At 37.2% G+C, this 16253-nt stretch overlaps 2 protein-coding genes across 5 annotated transcripts; both read left to right on the forward strand.

Annotated features, from left to right (window-relative positions):
- The first annotated feature begins 2646 nt into the window (after window positions 1-2646).
- Window positions 2647-5362, forward strand: LOC124416755 (farnesol dehydrogenase-like). Its single transcript, XM_046898055.1, has 5 exons — window positions 2647-3035; window positions 4200-4326; window positions 4420-4552; window positions 4874-5026; window positions 5168-5362. Exons 1-5 carry the CDS (start codon window positions 2735-2737, stop codon window positions 5204-5206), a joined length of 753 nt encoding a protein of 250 aa, XP_046754011.1. The 5' UTR covers window positions 2647-2734; the 3' UTR covers window positions 5207-5362.
- A 3364-nt stretch (window positions 5363-8726) lies between these two features.
- On the forward strand, window positions 8727-16221 carry LOC124416751 (4'-phosphopantetheine phosphatase). Of its 4 annotated transcripts, XM_046898046.1 has the most exons (13): window positions 8727-9037; window positions 9213-9492; window positions 9568-9751; window positions 10547-10639; window positions 10725-10884; window positions 10976-11166; window positions 12660-12934; window positions 13012-13164; window positions 13256-13343; window positions 13932-14136; window positions 15164-15321; window positions 15453-15622; window positions 15696-16221. In XM_046898046.1, the coding sequence occupies exons 1-13, from the start codon at window positions 8929-8931 to the stop codon at window positions 16132-16134; spliced, it is 2505 nt and encodes an 834-aa protein (XP_046754002.1). In that variant the 5' UTR covers window positions 8727-8928; the 3' UTR covers window positions 16135-16221. The 4 variants fall into 4 exon arrangements, with proteins under 4 accessions (XP_046754002.1, XP_046754003.1, XP_046754005.1 ...); XM_046898047.1 differs by lacking the exon at window positions 9568-9751 and having other exon boundaries at window positions 9213-9433; XM_046898049.1 differs by lacking the exon at window positions 8727-9037 and having other exon boundaries at window positions 9415-9433; window positions 9642-9751.
- The last annotated feature ends 32 nt before the right edge of the window (window positions 16222-16253 follow it).

The raw sequence follows: 16253 nt of genomic DNA on the forward strand, positions 1-16253 counted from the left end.
TCACGTCTCCCAACATTTGATATCATTTGCTAAATAAATTATTACTACGTATTATTTTGTCAAGTAATTGCATAATTTCTACATCAAGCTCTGAATTATTCTGCAAGCGATGATCTAAGGCTTCCTGTTTGTCTATGATGAAAAGTTGACCATAACTTGGGTCTTTGTTTTTAACTGGATATAATGATATATTTATTTGATTATATATTTGCCCCTATATTTTAAAACAGTACGGACCAAGTAGTTATCCTCACAATCTTACTGAATCAGCATTAAATGACGTCAAAGATACAGATTTAATGTAACATGCATAATACGTTTGAAAAATTATGGTATTTGGGATGTATTCACGACTAAATAATTCTTTTAATTCACGAGGAGGACTTGGTAAAATTTTTAAATATAACTTCTCCATGAGTGCACAGTAGTTTCCAAATGCTAATTTATTAGAAAAATTTTCTCCTGTGAAATGTCAAGCACCAAATTTGGTGCATAAAAAATCCATCGGTCTTGCATAAGATTGATTACTATTATTACAATTCATCTTGTTTTCCTCTCCAATTTGATAGTTCATAAATTTTTCATAGGTTTATCGTGTGATGTAATGAATTTAGATTCATACAATTATCTCTCGAATGAGAATCAAACACCCAATATTCATTATCAAGTTTACCTACCTACTGCTACTGACACTCTGTTAATTGGTGAATAAATTTATTAAAGGCCAATTCGATATTATTGTAGAATCGATGCCAAAATATTATGCCTCTAAATTTATACTCATTATTCGTTAAATTAATCACAATATTTCTTGGCTGCAGGTCAGAATGAAACTACATCTATGCATAAAAAATCCATTGGTCCTGCGTAATATTGCCCATTATTGTGAATTTTTTACCAGATAGTTGCACCAATGCCCACTAAAATCTCACGGTTCTAGATTTTTTTGAATATTATTACTCTTACAATAAAATATATACTGAGAATCTAGCCGAAACACGTGTATTTTAATGGTGGAAATCCACCATCTTCGTACAGGCAGGGGTTCAGAGTTGAGATAAAATTATGAAAAAAATTAAGCAATTGTTTTTTAATTATTCGTAGTCACATGTCCCTGTTATGTCCGCAATCACAACCCCTGTCTTTAGGCCTGGTATTGGGATGATGCCCATTTCCCATATGAGGTGCAATTTTGAATGGGGTCTGCTTGGAGATTTTTTTACAGTTGTATTCTTCTCCAAATATTTTTTTTTGCCAAGAATGCTACTGCATGCCTTGGTTTCTCTACATTCTGTTCAGATATGAGAAAAATTTTGAAAAAAAACCGTTCTTAGAACGTAGGTCCCAGAACGGAAACAGAGGACGTGGACTTTTGCCTCACCTGGCTATTTGTACGTAAAGTAATATGACGTTACAAATCTATCACTTGTGTTATCACTGGATTATCAGTGCCAGTGCCGGCTTTAGACGGATGGCAACCAGGGTAGTCGCCCGAGGCACCACGGCCAAGGAGCGAGAAGGAGAAATAATAACGGCACCACAAAACAAGGAAGAAAAATTAAAAATTATGTATAATCTCTCCCCGATCTTTGCCCTCTGTGTGTCGTGTCAAAATGTTCTCGATCGACATTACAAGAGGGTCGTTTCGTCAGGATAGCAAAATATTTTATGACCACTACAGGGAAAAACAATACACAGATAACGGCGCTACAGTTGTGGTGATTTCTACTGTAACAAATCCACTATTAGAATATTTCGCTCGGGGTTCTCGGGTGACTGAGGCTGGCGCTGTTCAGCGCAGTTTTTATCTTGATCAAAACCTGTGTCTCTGTATAGCTAGTAGTTCATGCATAAGAATATACTACCGCATCCGAAAAATGCCAACTCATGAATTCCATGGTATACGGATAATAATATTGAGCAATAGCTCATTTCGTTACGAAGATGTTTCGTAACCTTGAACAATGCGTGTGAAAAATAATCTGAAAACTTCTATATCTACGAATTTTTACAGGAATTTGAACATTTCTTATTGTTTCGTATAAGACTTGAAATATGCATAGTTTGTAATAAAAATTTATAGATTTAGTTCGCATATACACTTTTTCAAAAATCTTTGAATCAGCAATTTTTAAAAACTTTATGTGCAGACCATTACATTTGATAACCGAAAATCACCGAAAATTAGGCATTGTCGATTACGGTGACGTTACGGTAATCCCCAATTTTTCTAAACGATATCCCATAAATTGAAATTCAAAAATTCATTTCATAAAAATATTTGAAAACAGATGTCTGAGCGATGAAATTCATTTTCAAATTCAAGTAATTTCCTTTTCACTGCAAATATAAATATTACAAAATAAATATGATCTCACCTTGACTATTGAAAATAATACCAGCTACCTGTAACCATCCCGATTCTATGGTATGTTAACTTGTCAAAGTATAAAACGTGCCAGTATGAATCGAAATGACTTTGCTGTTTGAGAGAAACTCATGGCCTTTAGATTGAATAGTGACGCACCAATATTTTACACACTTAACAGTGTGGTCGACTGAATTGTTATTATTATTATACACTATCTACTGTGGTACCCCGAAGGAGAGGGATTCTCTATCATGAGCAGTGTGACAGTGTAAACGAGCGCAGTAACTCAGGCCAGTCGTAGAATCGATTTGAAGTCTTATCCGTTCAGTTGCGCGGGTGAAAGCTGTTATTTTTAAATTTACGATGGATCGGTGGGCAGGAAAAGTCGCTCTCGTTACCGGAGCTAGTGCTGGAGTCGGCGCTGTCACGGTTGAGACTCTCGTTCGAGAGGGTCTCACTGTTGTCGGCGTAGCTAGACGAGTGGAAAATGTCGAAAAACTTGGCGAAAAGCTAAAGGGCGCGAAAGGCAAGCTTTGGGCGAAGAAATGCGACGTCACCAAGGAAGAAGAGATCCTGGAAGTCGTCGAATGGATCAAGAAAACCCTCGGAGGCATTGACGTCCTCATTAATAACGCTGGGATGGCATATTTTGCATCAATTTCCGGTAAGCTAAACGCGGTTTTAATTACTGTAATTAGCTGGAACCAAATATTCTGAAGACGTGCAGGCTTCTGTGAGCGAATTTTCGAATCATCTAAAAATTGACTGTGAATCGTGATTCGTGAGTTCAATTATCGGTTTTTTTTTTGTTTGTTCGGAAAATCGGAGTTAAATTTTTGAAAATTATTTTTCATCGAGTATTTCCACTGATTGCTAGCCGATCTTGAAGAAATTGAAATTTTTAAAGAGCTTATAAAATTGTCCACTTCTCGCCAAAAAATCAGACGACTACACCGACTATTCAAAGGTAGTAGTAATTTTAAGTGTAAAAATCGTTATTTTGTCTATTATGTATAGTTTATTCGGCTGTTCTGGACAGTCCAGTTGACTATATGTGCGTGCTAGTTGCATTTTAGCAATGAAAAATCGTTGTAAATTAAAAATTCAATTTTTTTATTTACCCTTTTTAAAATGCGTTTTATCGAAAAATGTTTCCAAAGTTGTGCTTTATAATGTTTTCTATAAAATAGCTACTCTGCAAAAATGACCTGATATTGTTACTTAAGCAGTTAATAGTACTTGAAAATTTGTTTTCTCATTTTGATTTTTGCATCCGTTATCGGTAATTTATCGACATATCTTATCAAAACTCATCCATCAGGTAGAGGAAACCTTTTTACAGTTACATTGATCTCCGTTAAAAAGTTAAGCAATAATCTGCGATCTACGAAAATCCGGAGTTTTCGAATTCCCATCTCCGAGGTAGACTCACAGAGTAAAAAAAAATCGGGGAACTTCGTTTCGTGATGTACGTTCTCGGGAAAAGAAATTTCATTTTCGTTAAGAAAAAAAAACACCGTTTTTCAACGATTTCAAATTTTTGCGTATATAAAAATAAAAATAACCACACAAACGATCGTTTCTGTAAAAAATTGTACGAAATCATGCGTGGCTCGGATTTTAAATATTTGTCACTTATACACTTCTTGCACAAACTCCATCAATTATGAGTTCAAGAATGGCATACTTGATATTCGGATGATTTGGAATTTCAATCTGTCGAGGTCTGCATTCTTTTATATGGTTCAAGTCAGCTGGTGTTAAGTAACTCGATCTGATTTACTGAGCACAGTATTATTTTTAAACCCAATATCAAATCACCTTACAGACGGAGATACGGAGGGATTTCGTCGGGTTCTGGACGTTAATGTCCTGGCAGTCGCTATCTTGACAAGGGAAGCTATACGCTCCATGAAGGCGCGTCAAGTTGACGGTCACATAATCAACATCAACAGGTTGGTTTACTTTGTTCTCTGACACTTTGAGACGAGACTTGGTTATCCTTGGTTATCCTTTGATTGAAGATAATTCGTTGACATTTTTTGCAGTGTTTTGGGCCATGAAGTTCCTGACGTAAGCGACAAGTACAGTTTATACCCGAGTAGCAAATACGCGGTAACAGCAATGACGGAGGTCACGAGGAAAGAGTTGATCAAAGCCAACACCAAGATCAAAGTAACGGTGAGTTGGTGCAAGATGTACACAAAGAGAGTTGTGAAATATTTGAAATCCACTGAAGCCTCGTGCAATCTTGTGAAAGATTTAAAATCCTTTGGAATCATTTGAAACCTTCTAAAATCCCTAGCACCTTGTGAAATCGATTGGAATTCAGTAAAAGGTCGGGACTTCGCTTGAAATCCTTTGAATTCATTCCAGATTTCAAAATTTTTTGATATTGCACGACACTTGCTTAAATCCCTAAAACCTTAATTGTGTAATTAGTTGAAATCGAAATCTATGAAGCCCCATAAAGGCTCTAAAACCCAATGAAATCTTTTTTAGAGTATCAGTCCTAGTCTTATCAAGACAGAATTTCTGGCTGCTGCCACCAACGAGGCAGTGGCTAAGGCCGTTTATAATCAACGACCTGCACTGAATCCGGAAGATGTGGCTAATGCCATTGTCTATGCATTAGGCACTCCAGCGCATGTTCAAGTACGTATAGCTATAATGAGATTGCTAATTATTTTTGACTTGCCACTTTCTCGGTTTTCTTATGAAATATTGTTTTAATGTCTACGTTGCAGTCCGCATGTATATATAATTATATTCACACTTGAATCTCTCATCTCCTAGGTATGTGAGCTGGTATTACGCACAGCTGGTGCATTATGAACGAATTTCCGATGGTTATGAAACTGGAGCTGTGACCGCAAGAAAGTCATAATCGAATGCATTCGTTGCAACTCGTAATTTCAACTCGAATTGAATGATCATCATACGAACTTATTATGCTTATGTGCGGGTAGACCTAGAAACCTACAAGTCGTCAAATAAATCGATATAAATACATGTATTGCATGGACTTTATAAATGAAAATTTTCGAGGAAGGAAAAAACACAAGCGGACAAATCAAGTCAACCAATTTGTTTCCCCACTGATGCTTTCCTGAATTCTTATTATTGTCCGATTCGCGAAATTGCGATTGAAAATGAACGAGTTATAGACATTAGAAAATGCTGCTTATTATAAGACTAATTATAGCCAATATAATCTCAACAGATGAAAAATATCACTCAGCGTTGGCAAAAATTGTCACTTCATCTGCCTAAGATGTGATAATGAATGTCAATAAGTCAAAAGTCGAAGCTGTGCCAAACATACGTCGACAAATAAACTGAATAATATTAAGCTAAGAAAAAGTAAAAAAACAAAAAATGGCAGGTGACATGAAAAGATTTTGTACAAAAATGCAAGGACTTTATCAGTGTTTTAATCATTCGAAACCAGTGAATAAGCCGATGGAATGGTTCAGTTAACGAATGAAATAATATTCGTCATCAACAAGCTGACTTGGATCAACGAAACAAGTGGTACCTGCAAAACGTAGATTTGCTTAGGCTAAGAAACCTAATTTAATTGTTTCTTTCAATTATCAAAAGTTCCTGGCAAAAGGCACATTTAGCGGGCTGTAAAGCTGTTCTTGCAACCCTAAATGTTTTTCCTACAGTTGCAGCGGTTTAGGCCGTTCCTGTTTCCCTGCTTTAATAAATTCTAACTGTTGGTTTGCAACAGTAATCAGTTACAAGAAAGCAAGAATTGATTTTTCTTCATAATATTTTAATAAACACAAGAAAAAGGTTTCGTTGATACAGAGGCGGTCAATTTGCAGGGTTGCCGTATCCTCCAGACCTTCGATACATCATCAGTAATGTCGTGGTGATGTACTGCACGAGACTTGATAATTTAATACGGGTAAAAATTAGTTAAATGCTAGTAGAAATCTTGACGAAGCAAGAGCAGAATACGTATTCTTCGATAATTGAACTGACACAAATTTTTTTTAAAGATTTTAAATACCATCGATTTTAACAAGTAAGTGTATTGCTTTTATCGATTTTTTTTTTTTTTCATCAAAGCTGGAGAAATAGTAAGTGGCTCAATGAGGGATCATTTCTTAATATTGATTAATGCTTTACCCCCAATGAACTTACAGGAAATGGCTCGCCGCGAAGACGGATTGTAAAGAAATGAGTACAGCTAATTATATTTCATATACATTTCTGTCTTACCGTAAAAAATTAATATGGAACAAATTGAATCTGGTAATCTTAGAAAAGATTTTACTATTTTCTACTTTATTTTATCTCATAAATTATTCAGTCAGTCTCAAAATATTTTACACACGGGGTGGTATACCGTACCTAGAAATCGGGGAAATTAGGAAAATGCAAGAAAACTCCACAGCGATCCCAACGATCAGGGGATTTTAAAATTGTTGCAAAAAAACAGGACGTTACCCAGAAATGCATATTTCACAAACTATTTATTACGGCATATTATGTGCAGGGCTCTGATAAATTGAGTTTTTAAATATCAAAGATAATTTTATTTCCATCCGTAGTTGCAGAGAAAATCATCAATAATTACTAATTTTTTTCTCGGGGAGTCCGGAAAATTTGAACGCAGATTCCAGCACACAATGTGTTACAGCAGAGTGGGAAAAGGCGCTAATACTATAATCGCACTCTGATATTCCGTAATGGTTTATATACCCTACAAAGAAAAGACAGATTTGCAAACGCCGATAGCCGACATAGCTGTATGTACCCGAGTCACAGGGAATTTCTTTTCTGTCGGCTTTGAGCTGATTGGTAAGTTTTGAATCGCCAGAACGTCAGAATGGAACTGTTCGCGCTCGAACCTCGCGGACTCGTTGGTACAGGCAGCGCGCTGTGCGCAAACGGGGTCAAGTGAGCGCGCGCGCGCGATTCACTTAGAATCGAGCGCTCGAGTTGGTAGGACGTGTATAAGGGGTGACCCAGTACCCGGGGACCACCGGGCACTGACGGATTCTTTGCACAGAAATAAGACTAAAATTACTCTGGACAATTTTTTTTCAAAGCAATGGTTTTCGAGTTAGAGCTGTTTGAAGTCCAGTTTAGTCCACTAATCACAGCGCAGATGGGACCGAGCGCGCGAGCCAAGTGCGAGGCTAGTACAGTTGAGCCCGAACCCGATGCAGCGTACGCTAGCCTCGCGCTAGGCTCGTGCGCCTGGCCCTATCTGCGCACCGTGATTGGTGGACTTCAAGCGGCTCTAACTCAAAAACCGTTGCTTTAAAAAAAAATTGTCAAGAGTAATTTTAGTCTAATTTCTGTGCAAAGAATCCGTCAGTGCCCGGTGGTCTCCGGGTACTGGGTCACCCTGTATACTGCTAAATCTCCCTATTTTGCCCGTGCGTGCGATTACCGCGTTCTTCCCGCGCTCGATCGGGTGTCGAGTTTTTCCATCTCACGTAGTTTTAAGGATCGCGTTTTTAGGGTTAGTCATGGGAACGGGGTCCACCTTTTGGTGAACTGAGGTGCCCGTTCCTAGGGGGAGCGTCGACGGGGCGAAACACTTGTCGCTCGAGCATAACAGCGTTCGATCCCCGAGACTTTGGGACCACTGTTTGTACGGCCGTGAGCCATTTTGGACGCTCTCCGTTACCCCACTTCCACGTAACATATCCTATATTTTTGTGTCCGTCGTTCGCCGCCGTCTTGATCAATTCTTGCGCTATCCTGGTCGTTAACTGAAGATATACCATGTGTATATGGAAAGTGCGCACCTTATGCGCGTGCGTCAAGTCGTTCGAATCTTATTGGCCGACAGTTCCCGCCTGATGAGCAGTCGATGCAGTACCAGTTGCGACTGTCAGAAAATGTCCCTAGGGGCCCGCTGCTGGCTGATATCCCCTAGGGACATTTTCTGACAGTCGCGATTGGTATTGCATCGACTGCTCATCAGGCGGTAACTGTCGGCCATTAAGATTCGAATGACTTGACGCACGCGCACAAGGTCCGCATCATCTTCAGTCATCTGAGGGTGCATTCCGAAATTAGCTCGAAGAGCTGTCAATAATCTTTTATCTCTTTTGCACTGCCGACTTTGTGACTAGCTCTGTCTCTGTCCTAGGGAATTTTTTGCGCTTCCAGCTAATTTCGGAACGCACCCTCAGTATGTCAGTCCGTGGTTACTCTAGGTATTAACGATCAATGGGCTGCAATTGGTCAGACAGAGACACAGATAGCTGTGATGCGCTATTGTTGAGTTATTTTAGCTTTGATATTACCCACATATTGCCGCTACAGCTATACGTAGCTTAGAGACAAGCCTACTGATACTTATACCTAGCATTAGATGCATTGAATAAAATTGTATTTTATAATTTATTACAGTGATAAGATTAAAGTTATATTAAAGTTGTTTGCGCGAATGACTTGGTATAACATATTTGTTTGCAAAGCTTAGTTGAACTGTTATTATTCATAAACAAATATCGGTGTAATGACACAGTTTTATTTTAACTTATGACACTGGGATTGAACATCAACATCAATTTTCAAACGAAATGGCAGAAACTGACGACGAACAAACTCATCCACAGAGTATTAAATTACCAGCCGCTGTCGAGGTTTTCGCCAATTTGAAAAACGCTAAAAACTTTGCCATCGACATTGGTATGTCACCAAATTTAATCGAATTTGCAACTGGATTACCCTCTTCAACCAATAACATAACCTCTTTATTGAATCGTTTCTCAACATTTTCATCAATAATCAACTGCGTCCAATGGAATTCTTCAACAAACTCTCTATATCCAATTCAAAATCGATTTCCAAAATCTTTCTTCAGGTATCTCGTTGACAAAGATTGCCTACTACTCGACGGTCAGCTATCGTAAAGCATTGTACGAAAATGCAGGAATTGGCAACAGCGGAGAACGAGCCTATAAGGTGTCAGAAGGCTGTCGCTTGCACTTTGTCAAGTTTGAGACTCGTCATTTTGAAAATTGCCTCGACTTTGTCAGGGCAAACTTGGTGCACGCTGAGAGATTCCAAGGAAAGAGTGTCAAGGTAACCGGTGGTGGTGCTTTCAAGTATACGCCGCTACTGCAGGAAAAACTAGGCTTATTGTGAGTTGAATTAAGGGTTATTACAAGTCCGCCGCCTGTTTATGAGTCATTGAATAAAATGAAATTCTGATACAGAATCGACAAAGAAGATGAAATTGGGTGTCTGATTAAAGGATGTAATTTTTTACTAAAAAATATACCATGCGAAGCATTTCACTTCAAGAGAAACTCCAATCCAGAATACAAATTTCAGAAGGCAGGCCCTAATATTTTTCCCTATATGTTGGTGAATATTGGAAGCGGTGTCAGCATCCTCAAGGTAAATGTATAGTAAATATAATAATAATTATAATAATCTTCACAATAGTATAAACAACAACCAGTACAGTAGTAATTCCATTCAACCACACAATTCAAATATAAATTGCAATCAAGATGTGGTTAATTTATATATGATGCAGTGCACGCCAAACCGACCACTGTCTGACCCTGACCTCTTCCGTTTAGTCATGATTTTTTATGTTGTTCTACCTTAAAAAAAAAAAACACTGAATTCTAGTTTCTTTGGATTTTTTTTTTTTTTTTTTTGAGACCAACGTTGAATAATATGAGAAGCAAACGTCTGCCCAGTTTGGCTACGGTCTTAAAAATTTTGATCAACGAAACAGGATTTTTTTAGAATTTTTTCAAATTTTTCATTCGGGGCTATCGATTTGTTCATTTTCAAAAATCAAGGGGTAAACAAAGTTTATTGTCAATCCACAATCCCAAATCCTACATGCAATTTTATTGTTGGACCCCAACGTTCCGAAACTTAGTGAGAAGTCTATCACGTGCTTTAGAGAAGTCCTCGTAAACTGCATCAACCTGTTTGCTTCCTTCAAGAGCACTATTTTCCTATATATGACGTTCATCTTGTGTTTTTTCCTGTTTGTTTCCAATTTTTCTTAAGATCGTTAATAACAAGCGGTGAATTAATTTTCTACGCATGAATCACAATCAGCAATATAAGTGAAAAAATTTTAGTCAACATGCTGCTGATTTTTTTAGATAATTGGCATCAAAGCATAAAACTATTCTCAACAGCTGCTTGATAATTCCTCATCTGTTACAGGTGGAATCAGAAGAGCAGTTTGAAAGAATAGGAGGAACAGCGACGGGTGGAGGAACATTTTGGGGACTTGGTTCATTACTCACCAAGGCAAAGGTAGGGCCGCAACGTTATTATACAGTTTATGTCGGCACCAATCAGCTTCTCTCAATCCACTTTCACTCATCTTTTTAACTTTCAGGGTTTTGACGAACTGCTACAGCTGGCTGAACGTGGCGATCATCGTAATATCGATATGCTAGTCAAGGATATATATGGAGGCGATTACACAAGTCAAGGTTTGCCTGGTGACCTGATCGCATCTTCTTTTGGTAAAGCGATGAGCTGCAATAATAATTCTGGTAAACATTATTGAGAATAGAAACTTTGATCATTTGCTATTTATTTTATGGGTACTATTATTATTATTATTATTAATATTATATTTTTCAGGGGCGCGAAATTTTTCTGAGGCTGATATAGCACGCAGTTTACTGTTCACTATCAGCAACGACATAGGGCAGATCGCTAGTCTTTATGCGAATAATCATAATTTGAACAAAGTCTATTTTGGCGGTTATTTTCTCAGGAATCATCCGCTCTCGATGCACACCATCTCTTACTCCATCAAGTACTGGTCTCACGTTAGTTTTCTATACCTACTAAATCTGTATCGCTCTATCTTCAATGTTTCAAAACTCGGCACAATGTTTTCATCATTCGTTATCATCACAGTCCGGATTATCATATATTCACATAATATTCTCAATGGAACTGAAATTATTAACCACTTAACTACCAAAGCGTCATAATGGCGTCAAGCACACCTGTGCAGTATCCACCAAGAATCGTGGAATGGCGTCATAGAATAATTCAATGTTTTCGGGTGTCTCAGGTGAATATTTCCTATTTTTGAGGTCAAGAAATCCGATTATGACCATAAAGAGTTATATTTTCCGCGCATTCATACAGATTTAAGCCGTCGAAGTTGACGAATTTTTTATCATTTACTCAAATAGCATTATAAAATAAACTATCATTTTTGGTCTATGACGCGATTTGAAAAAATTATAAAAAAATTCGTCAGCTTCGAGGACTCATAATCGTATGAATGCCCGGAAAAAATGCCTTTTTATGGTCATAATCGGATTCCTTGAGCTCAAAAATACTTAGAACACATGCTTTCAAAAATAAATAGTCACCTGAGTCACCAAAAACATTGAATTACTTTATGATGCAATTCCGCGATTTTTGGCAGTTACGACAAGAGCGTGCTTCCCGCCGTTATTACACCTTGGCAGCTAAGTGGCGAATCGTCAAGAAATCATTTCAAAACTATTGGTTTTTTTAATGCTATTTCATTGCTTAAGAAACTCTTCCTCATCCCACAACGTTCGATCTGGCACAAAATCCGAGAATGCAGAGCGTATGATAGAGCTTTAAAATACTAATCTCAATTTTTGCATGTTTTTAACGGCTTCCCGTTTTGTATCCTGCCACTTGTCATTCATTTGTTCGTTGCATTTAGGAATTAATAAACTGTTTCATCTGAACCAAAACTTCTAAAAAAGAAATCGTGCATTTGAAAAAATAAGCACTCAACAGGGTGATTTCTTGATGCGCTTCATGTATTTGAATGAATCTAACGCTGAAACGTTTTTATTTATGAATGAAACATTTTAATGTTAGTTTTGTTCAAATATATCAAGCGCATCAAGAAATCATCCCGTTTCGTGCCCATCTTTGGGGCTCGTTTTCATTCCTTTGAACCGTTTATTAGCAGATAGAAAAAATGAATCTTTTAATTTTTGGTGGACTACACAAACATGAACTAGATTAATATCGATGCAGTCGACTTTGCTAGGGTTCCTTGTTAGACAAATCTAGGTTCATCTACTCTGGGTATAACTATTTGATTGGCAATATCTGGAAATCTTTGATGAACAAAACAGTTTTTAAACAGTTCTTCGCTTCTCTCTTAATTTTTAATTCAGACTGTGCACAACACTCATCCTTAACGGAAATATTCCATTTTACCATGTTTGATGTCATAAAACCGTAACGAATACATGTGTAATACATAGTATATTATTCATGTCTGAAATGACTAATAAATTATTGCAATTATTACTTTTAGGGAAAAGTTAAACCACTGTTTCTGCGACACGAAGGTTACTTGGGTGCAATAGGAGCATTTTTGTATGGTACAGAACAATCGGACAAGTATAGTTGGTTGGAAAATTATGCTGGGTCGTCCGGATTCAAGGATTCAATATCGACAAAACTTGGCATTGAAGTTGACCAACTGGAAATAGATCAAGCTGAAAATGCAGTAACTTTTTGTCCGTTGCTGAAAGATCCTTCTACATATAATCCGGACACCATGGACCTTGTTCAAGATAAGGAGGCGAGGTGAATAATTACATCCTCGGATGCTAAACGAATATTGACACAACACAACTTTGAATAATCGTATTATTTATTTCTAGGGATTATTGGCTTCAATGCTTCGAAGAATCTGTGGACAAATTCATTGCCAGAGCTGTAATGAGTCAGCCTCAAAGTCCGACTGCTCAAGATCGGGCTGTTAAACTCAAAGAAAAGTACATCAACAGACTGCACTATCTGCATGTCGAGCCATTGTAAGCGTCACCCTTTCATTGATCATATTATATTTTTTAGATTCGGATGAACATTTTCTGACGATTTCATGTAATCATATTCCTTCTACAGCGCCTATGGAGCTCTAACCGTTCGGACTCTGCTGGACACAATTGAACACTGTATGAAAGAATTCGACTTTCCAGATCCTTATTTGCATGTAAGATATGTTCTGTTTTGAAGTTGATAAGTATCGTATTACGTTTCACATTTACAATCTAGTGAAATTGGAGGAAAGTAACTGACCTTAACGGACTGGTCCTAAAACTTCCAACCCATTTCCATTAGTTGCGATGAGAGAAATCTTGTTGAAATAGATTTTGATTTTTGTAATTAACTGTGGAACAGCCCAATCGATCTTGATGGAAATTTAGTCAGATCTAGACTAGTCAGAACCATACTAATTCAGATCAAAATTACAAAATTACGGTCATTCGATCCTGAGATATGGATTATCGAAAATTGAACCGTATCCACCGAGCTCCTATCTAAAAACGGTCTGAGGTAATTTTCTAGATCTCAATACGTGGAGATCTAACAAAAACTGAACTTTTTATTTCTGAAGTGATTATAATAATTCACACTCTCTTCGGAAACTGAGTAGTAGAAAGTTCTAAAACGAATTTTCTCTCTCTCTCTCTCTCTTTCTCTCTCCAGATCTAATGCTTGATCATATTTTTTTTTTTTATCTGAATTTAATAGGTATATTTACGTTTTTTTTTCTTTTCCTTCAAAACATTTATTTTAGCAAAAGAAAGACGAGAATGAGCAAGCCCTGCAGCATTTGCAAGAACGGATTTCAGCGATTGACCAATTAGAAGGCTCTGCAAAGGTAGAGGCATTGATTATGGGTGTGTTAAGTGGTAATATGTTTGATTGGGGCGCAAAGGAAGTAGCTGCGATTATGGAAACAACTGACTTTGGTTTTAAGGAGGCCCAATCTAAGATACCTGGTAACGTTATTATTTCATTCATATTCATTTCACGTGGACTTACTGAATTTAAGACAAATTTTACAATTTTATATCATACACTTGCCTTCATCTCGTTCAGAATTCTGTATAAAATATTTACTGTAAATCAATAGTAATCGACTTTGCAAATTTCTGTCACAGTATCATTTTTCAGTAATAAATCTCAAACCTCAGTGACAGACTGGACAGACTTTGACCTAAAAATATGTTGCTTCTATGTAGAGTGTAGACGTAGAATCTGATGTGGCCTTCTAAAATCAACAACGAAAAGTGATTTGAGTATTATTAAATTTTAAACTTTTATTATTTTATTTGCCAGTATCAGAGTTTAAGGAAAACGAGCATTATGATCCAGTATTTCGTGTGTAGGAAGCCTTTATTCGTCTGACATATTTAATGATTATTTCATGATGATTATTTTTGGGTGACTGATTTTAACGAAATTTGAACGGGTGAAACTAGATCGAATTTCATTAGACCTGTATTTTTTTTGCTGTGTCGTGGACAGCCATTCCGGAGAAATTATATAGGGTTTCTTCTTTAAAAAAATATTTGTGTTTTTATTACTTTCAAGTACAATTTAATGAAACTATTTTCTTCTGGCGGAATGCACTGGATGAATTAATCATTTTAAAAAAAAAAGATCATCAATTATCTGATCCGGTTGAGACATGCTGCAATACGCCTAGTTTGCAGAAAAATTAACCGAATCTACAAATGTCACATGTTCGTTACACGTACAAGTAGATGCGCATGCAGTGAACGAGCGTTTGTAACATGCTCTTAGTGCAGCACGTATGTTTATTTTGAATGTTTTTACGATGATTACCACCCACGTGCTTATATTAATGCTATTCCTAACATAAATTAAATTAAAACTTTGAACTTGTCATTCGTTCATAATTACACTGAGAGATGAAAAAAATTACAGAATTTGATAATGCCCTGCAATATGTTGAATCGGCAGAATAGAATTATTGAGTTTAACTTCATGTCATCATTTCAGGCAGACCGTGGCTAGTAGATTGTCTCGATGCTTGGATAGAGAGATTGAAGAAATGTCCGCCCCACAAGTGCGCTGCTATCTTCGTTGACAACAGTGGCGTTGATATAATATTGGGAATTTTGCCTTTTGCTCGAGACTTACTGCAGAGGGGAACGAAGGTTTGTAAAATTGACACGTTTAAAGTGAAAAAAAATTTCATACTTCGGCCATTTTAAATAGCTGCGCAAAGATTTTAACCATCGCTTCATGTGCATTGCTCAAATTTTTGTTATTTTGTTCACTTGTGCAGGTGATATTGTGCGCGAATTCAGCGCCTGCTTTGAATGACGTTACTTATCCAGAGCTGGTGGTGACTTTGAGGAACGCATCAAAAATTTGTAACGTCATTAAAAAAGCGATCAAAGAGCGAAGACTAATTGCGATGGAGACGGCGCAAGCTGGACCCTGTTTGGATTTGAGGTAAAAACAGAATGCGACAGTTCGTTATTCAGGACTTTTGATTATAGTTAATTATTTTTCCTATTGTATGTAGCCGACTGAATTTGGATTTATGTCTGGCTATGGTAAGAAACAATGTGGACTTGATGGTGATAGAAGGCATGGGGCGTTCATTGCACACTAATCTTCATGCCAAGATGAAATGCGAATGTTTAAAGTTGGCCGTTGTCAAAAACCGCTGGTTAGCTAGACGCTTGGGCGGCGATATGTACGCAGTCATCTGTAAATATGAACCATTAGTACGAAAAGACAAAAACTCTGATAAAAATGGATTGAAGAAATCGAAAGACAAAACTACATGTGACGCTGCATGTAAAGAAGGTTCAAAAAATTTCTGCACATGTGCAAATGATGGTGGCATCAATAAGACTGATATCAAAAAGAAGAGACACACATCCAAAGGCAGCTTTGATAGCGATGATAACAATGATGACGACGACAGTGATGGTGGTAACTCATCATCCAGTAGCTGAATGCGAATAATTTTTTACAGAAAATGAATGATCATGAAAGAAAATGAAATAATTGAACTGTGTCTAGTCGAGGCGACCTTATGTAACAAATTCAAATTATTACAGTTGAAGTGGTGAAA

The sequence above is a fragment of the Diprion similis genome, chromosome 3, assembly GCF_021155765.1.
Source record: "Diprion similis isolate iyDipSimi1 chromosome 3, iyDipSimi1.1, whole genome shotgun sequence".
In the NCBI taxonomy this organism is placed as follows: Eukaryota; Metazoa; Arthropoda; class Insecta; order Hymenoptera; family Diprionidae; genus Diprion; species Diprion similis.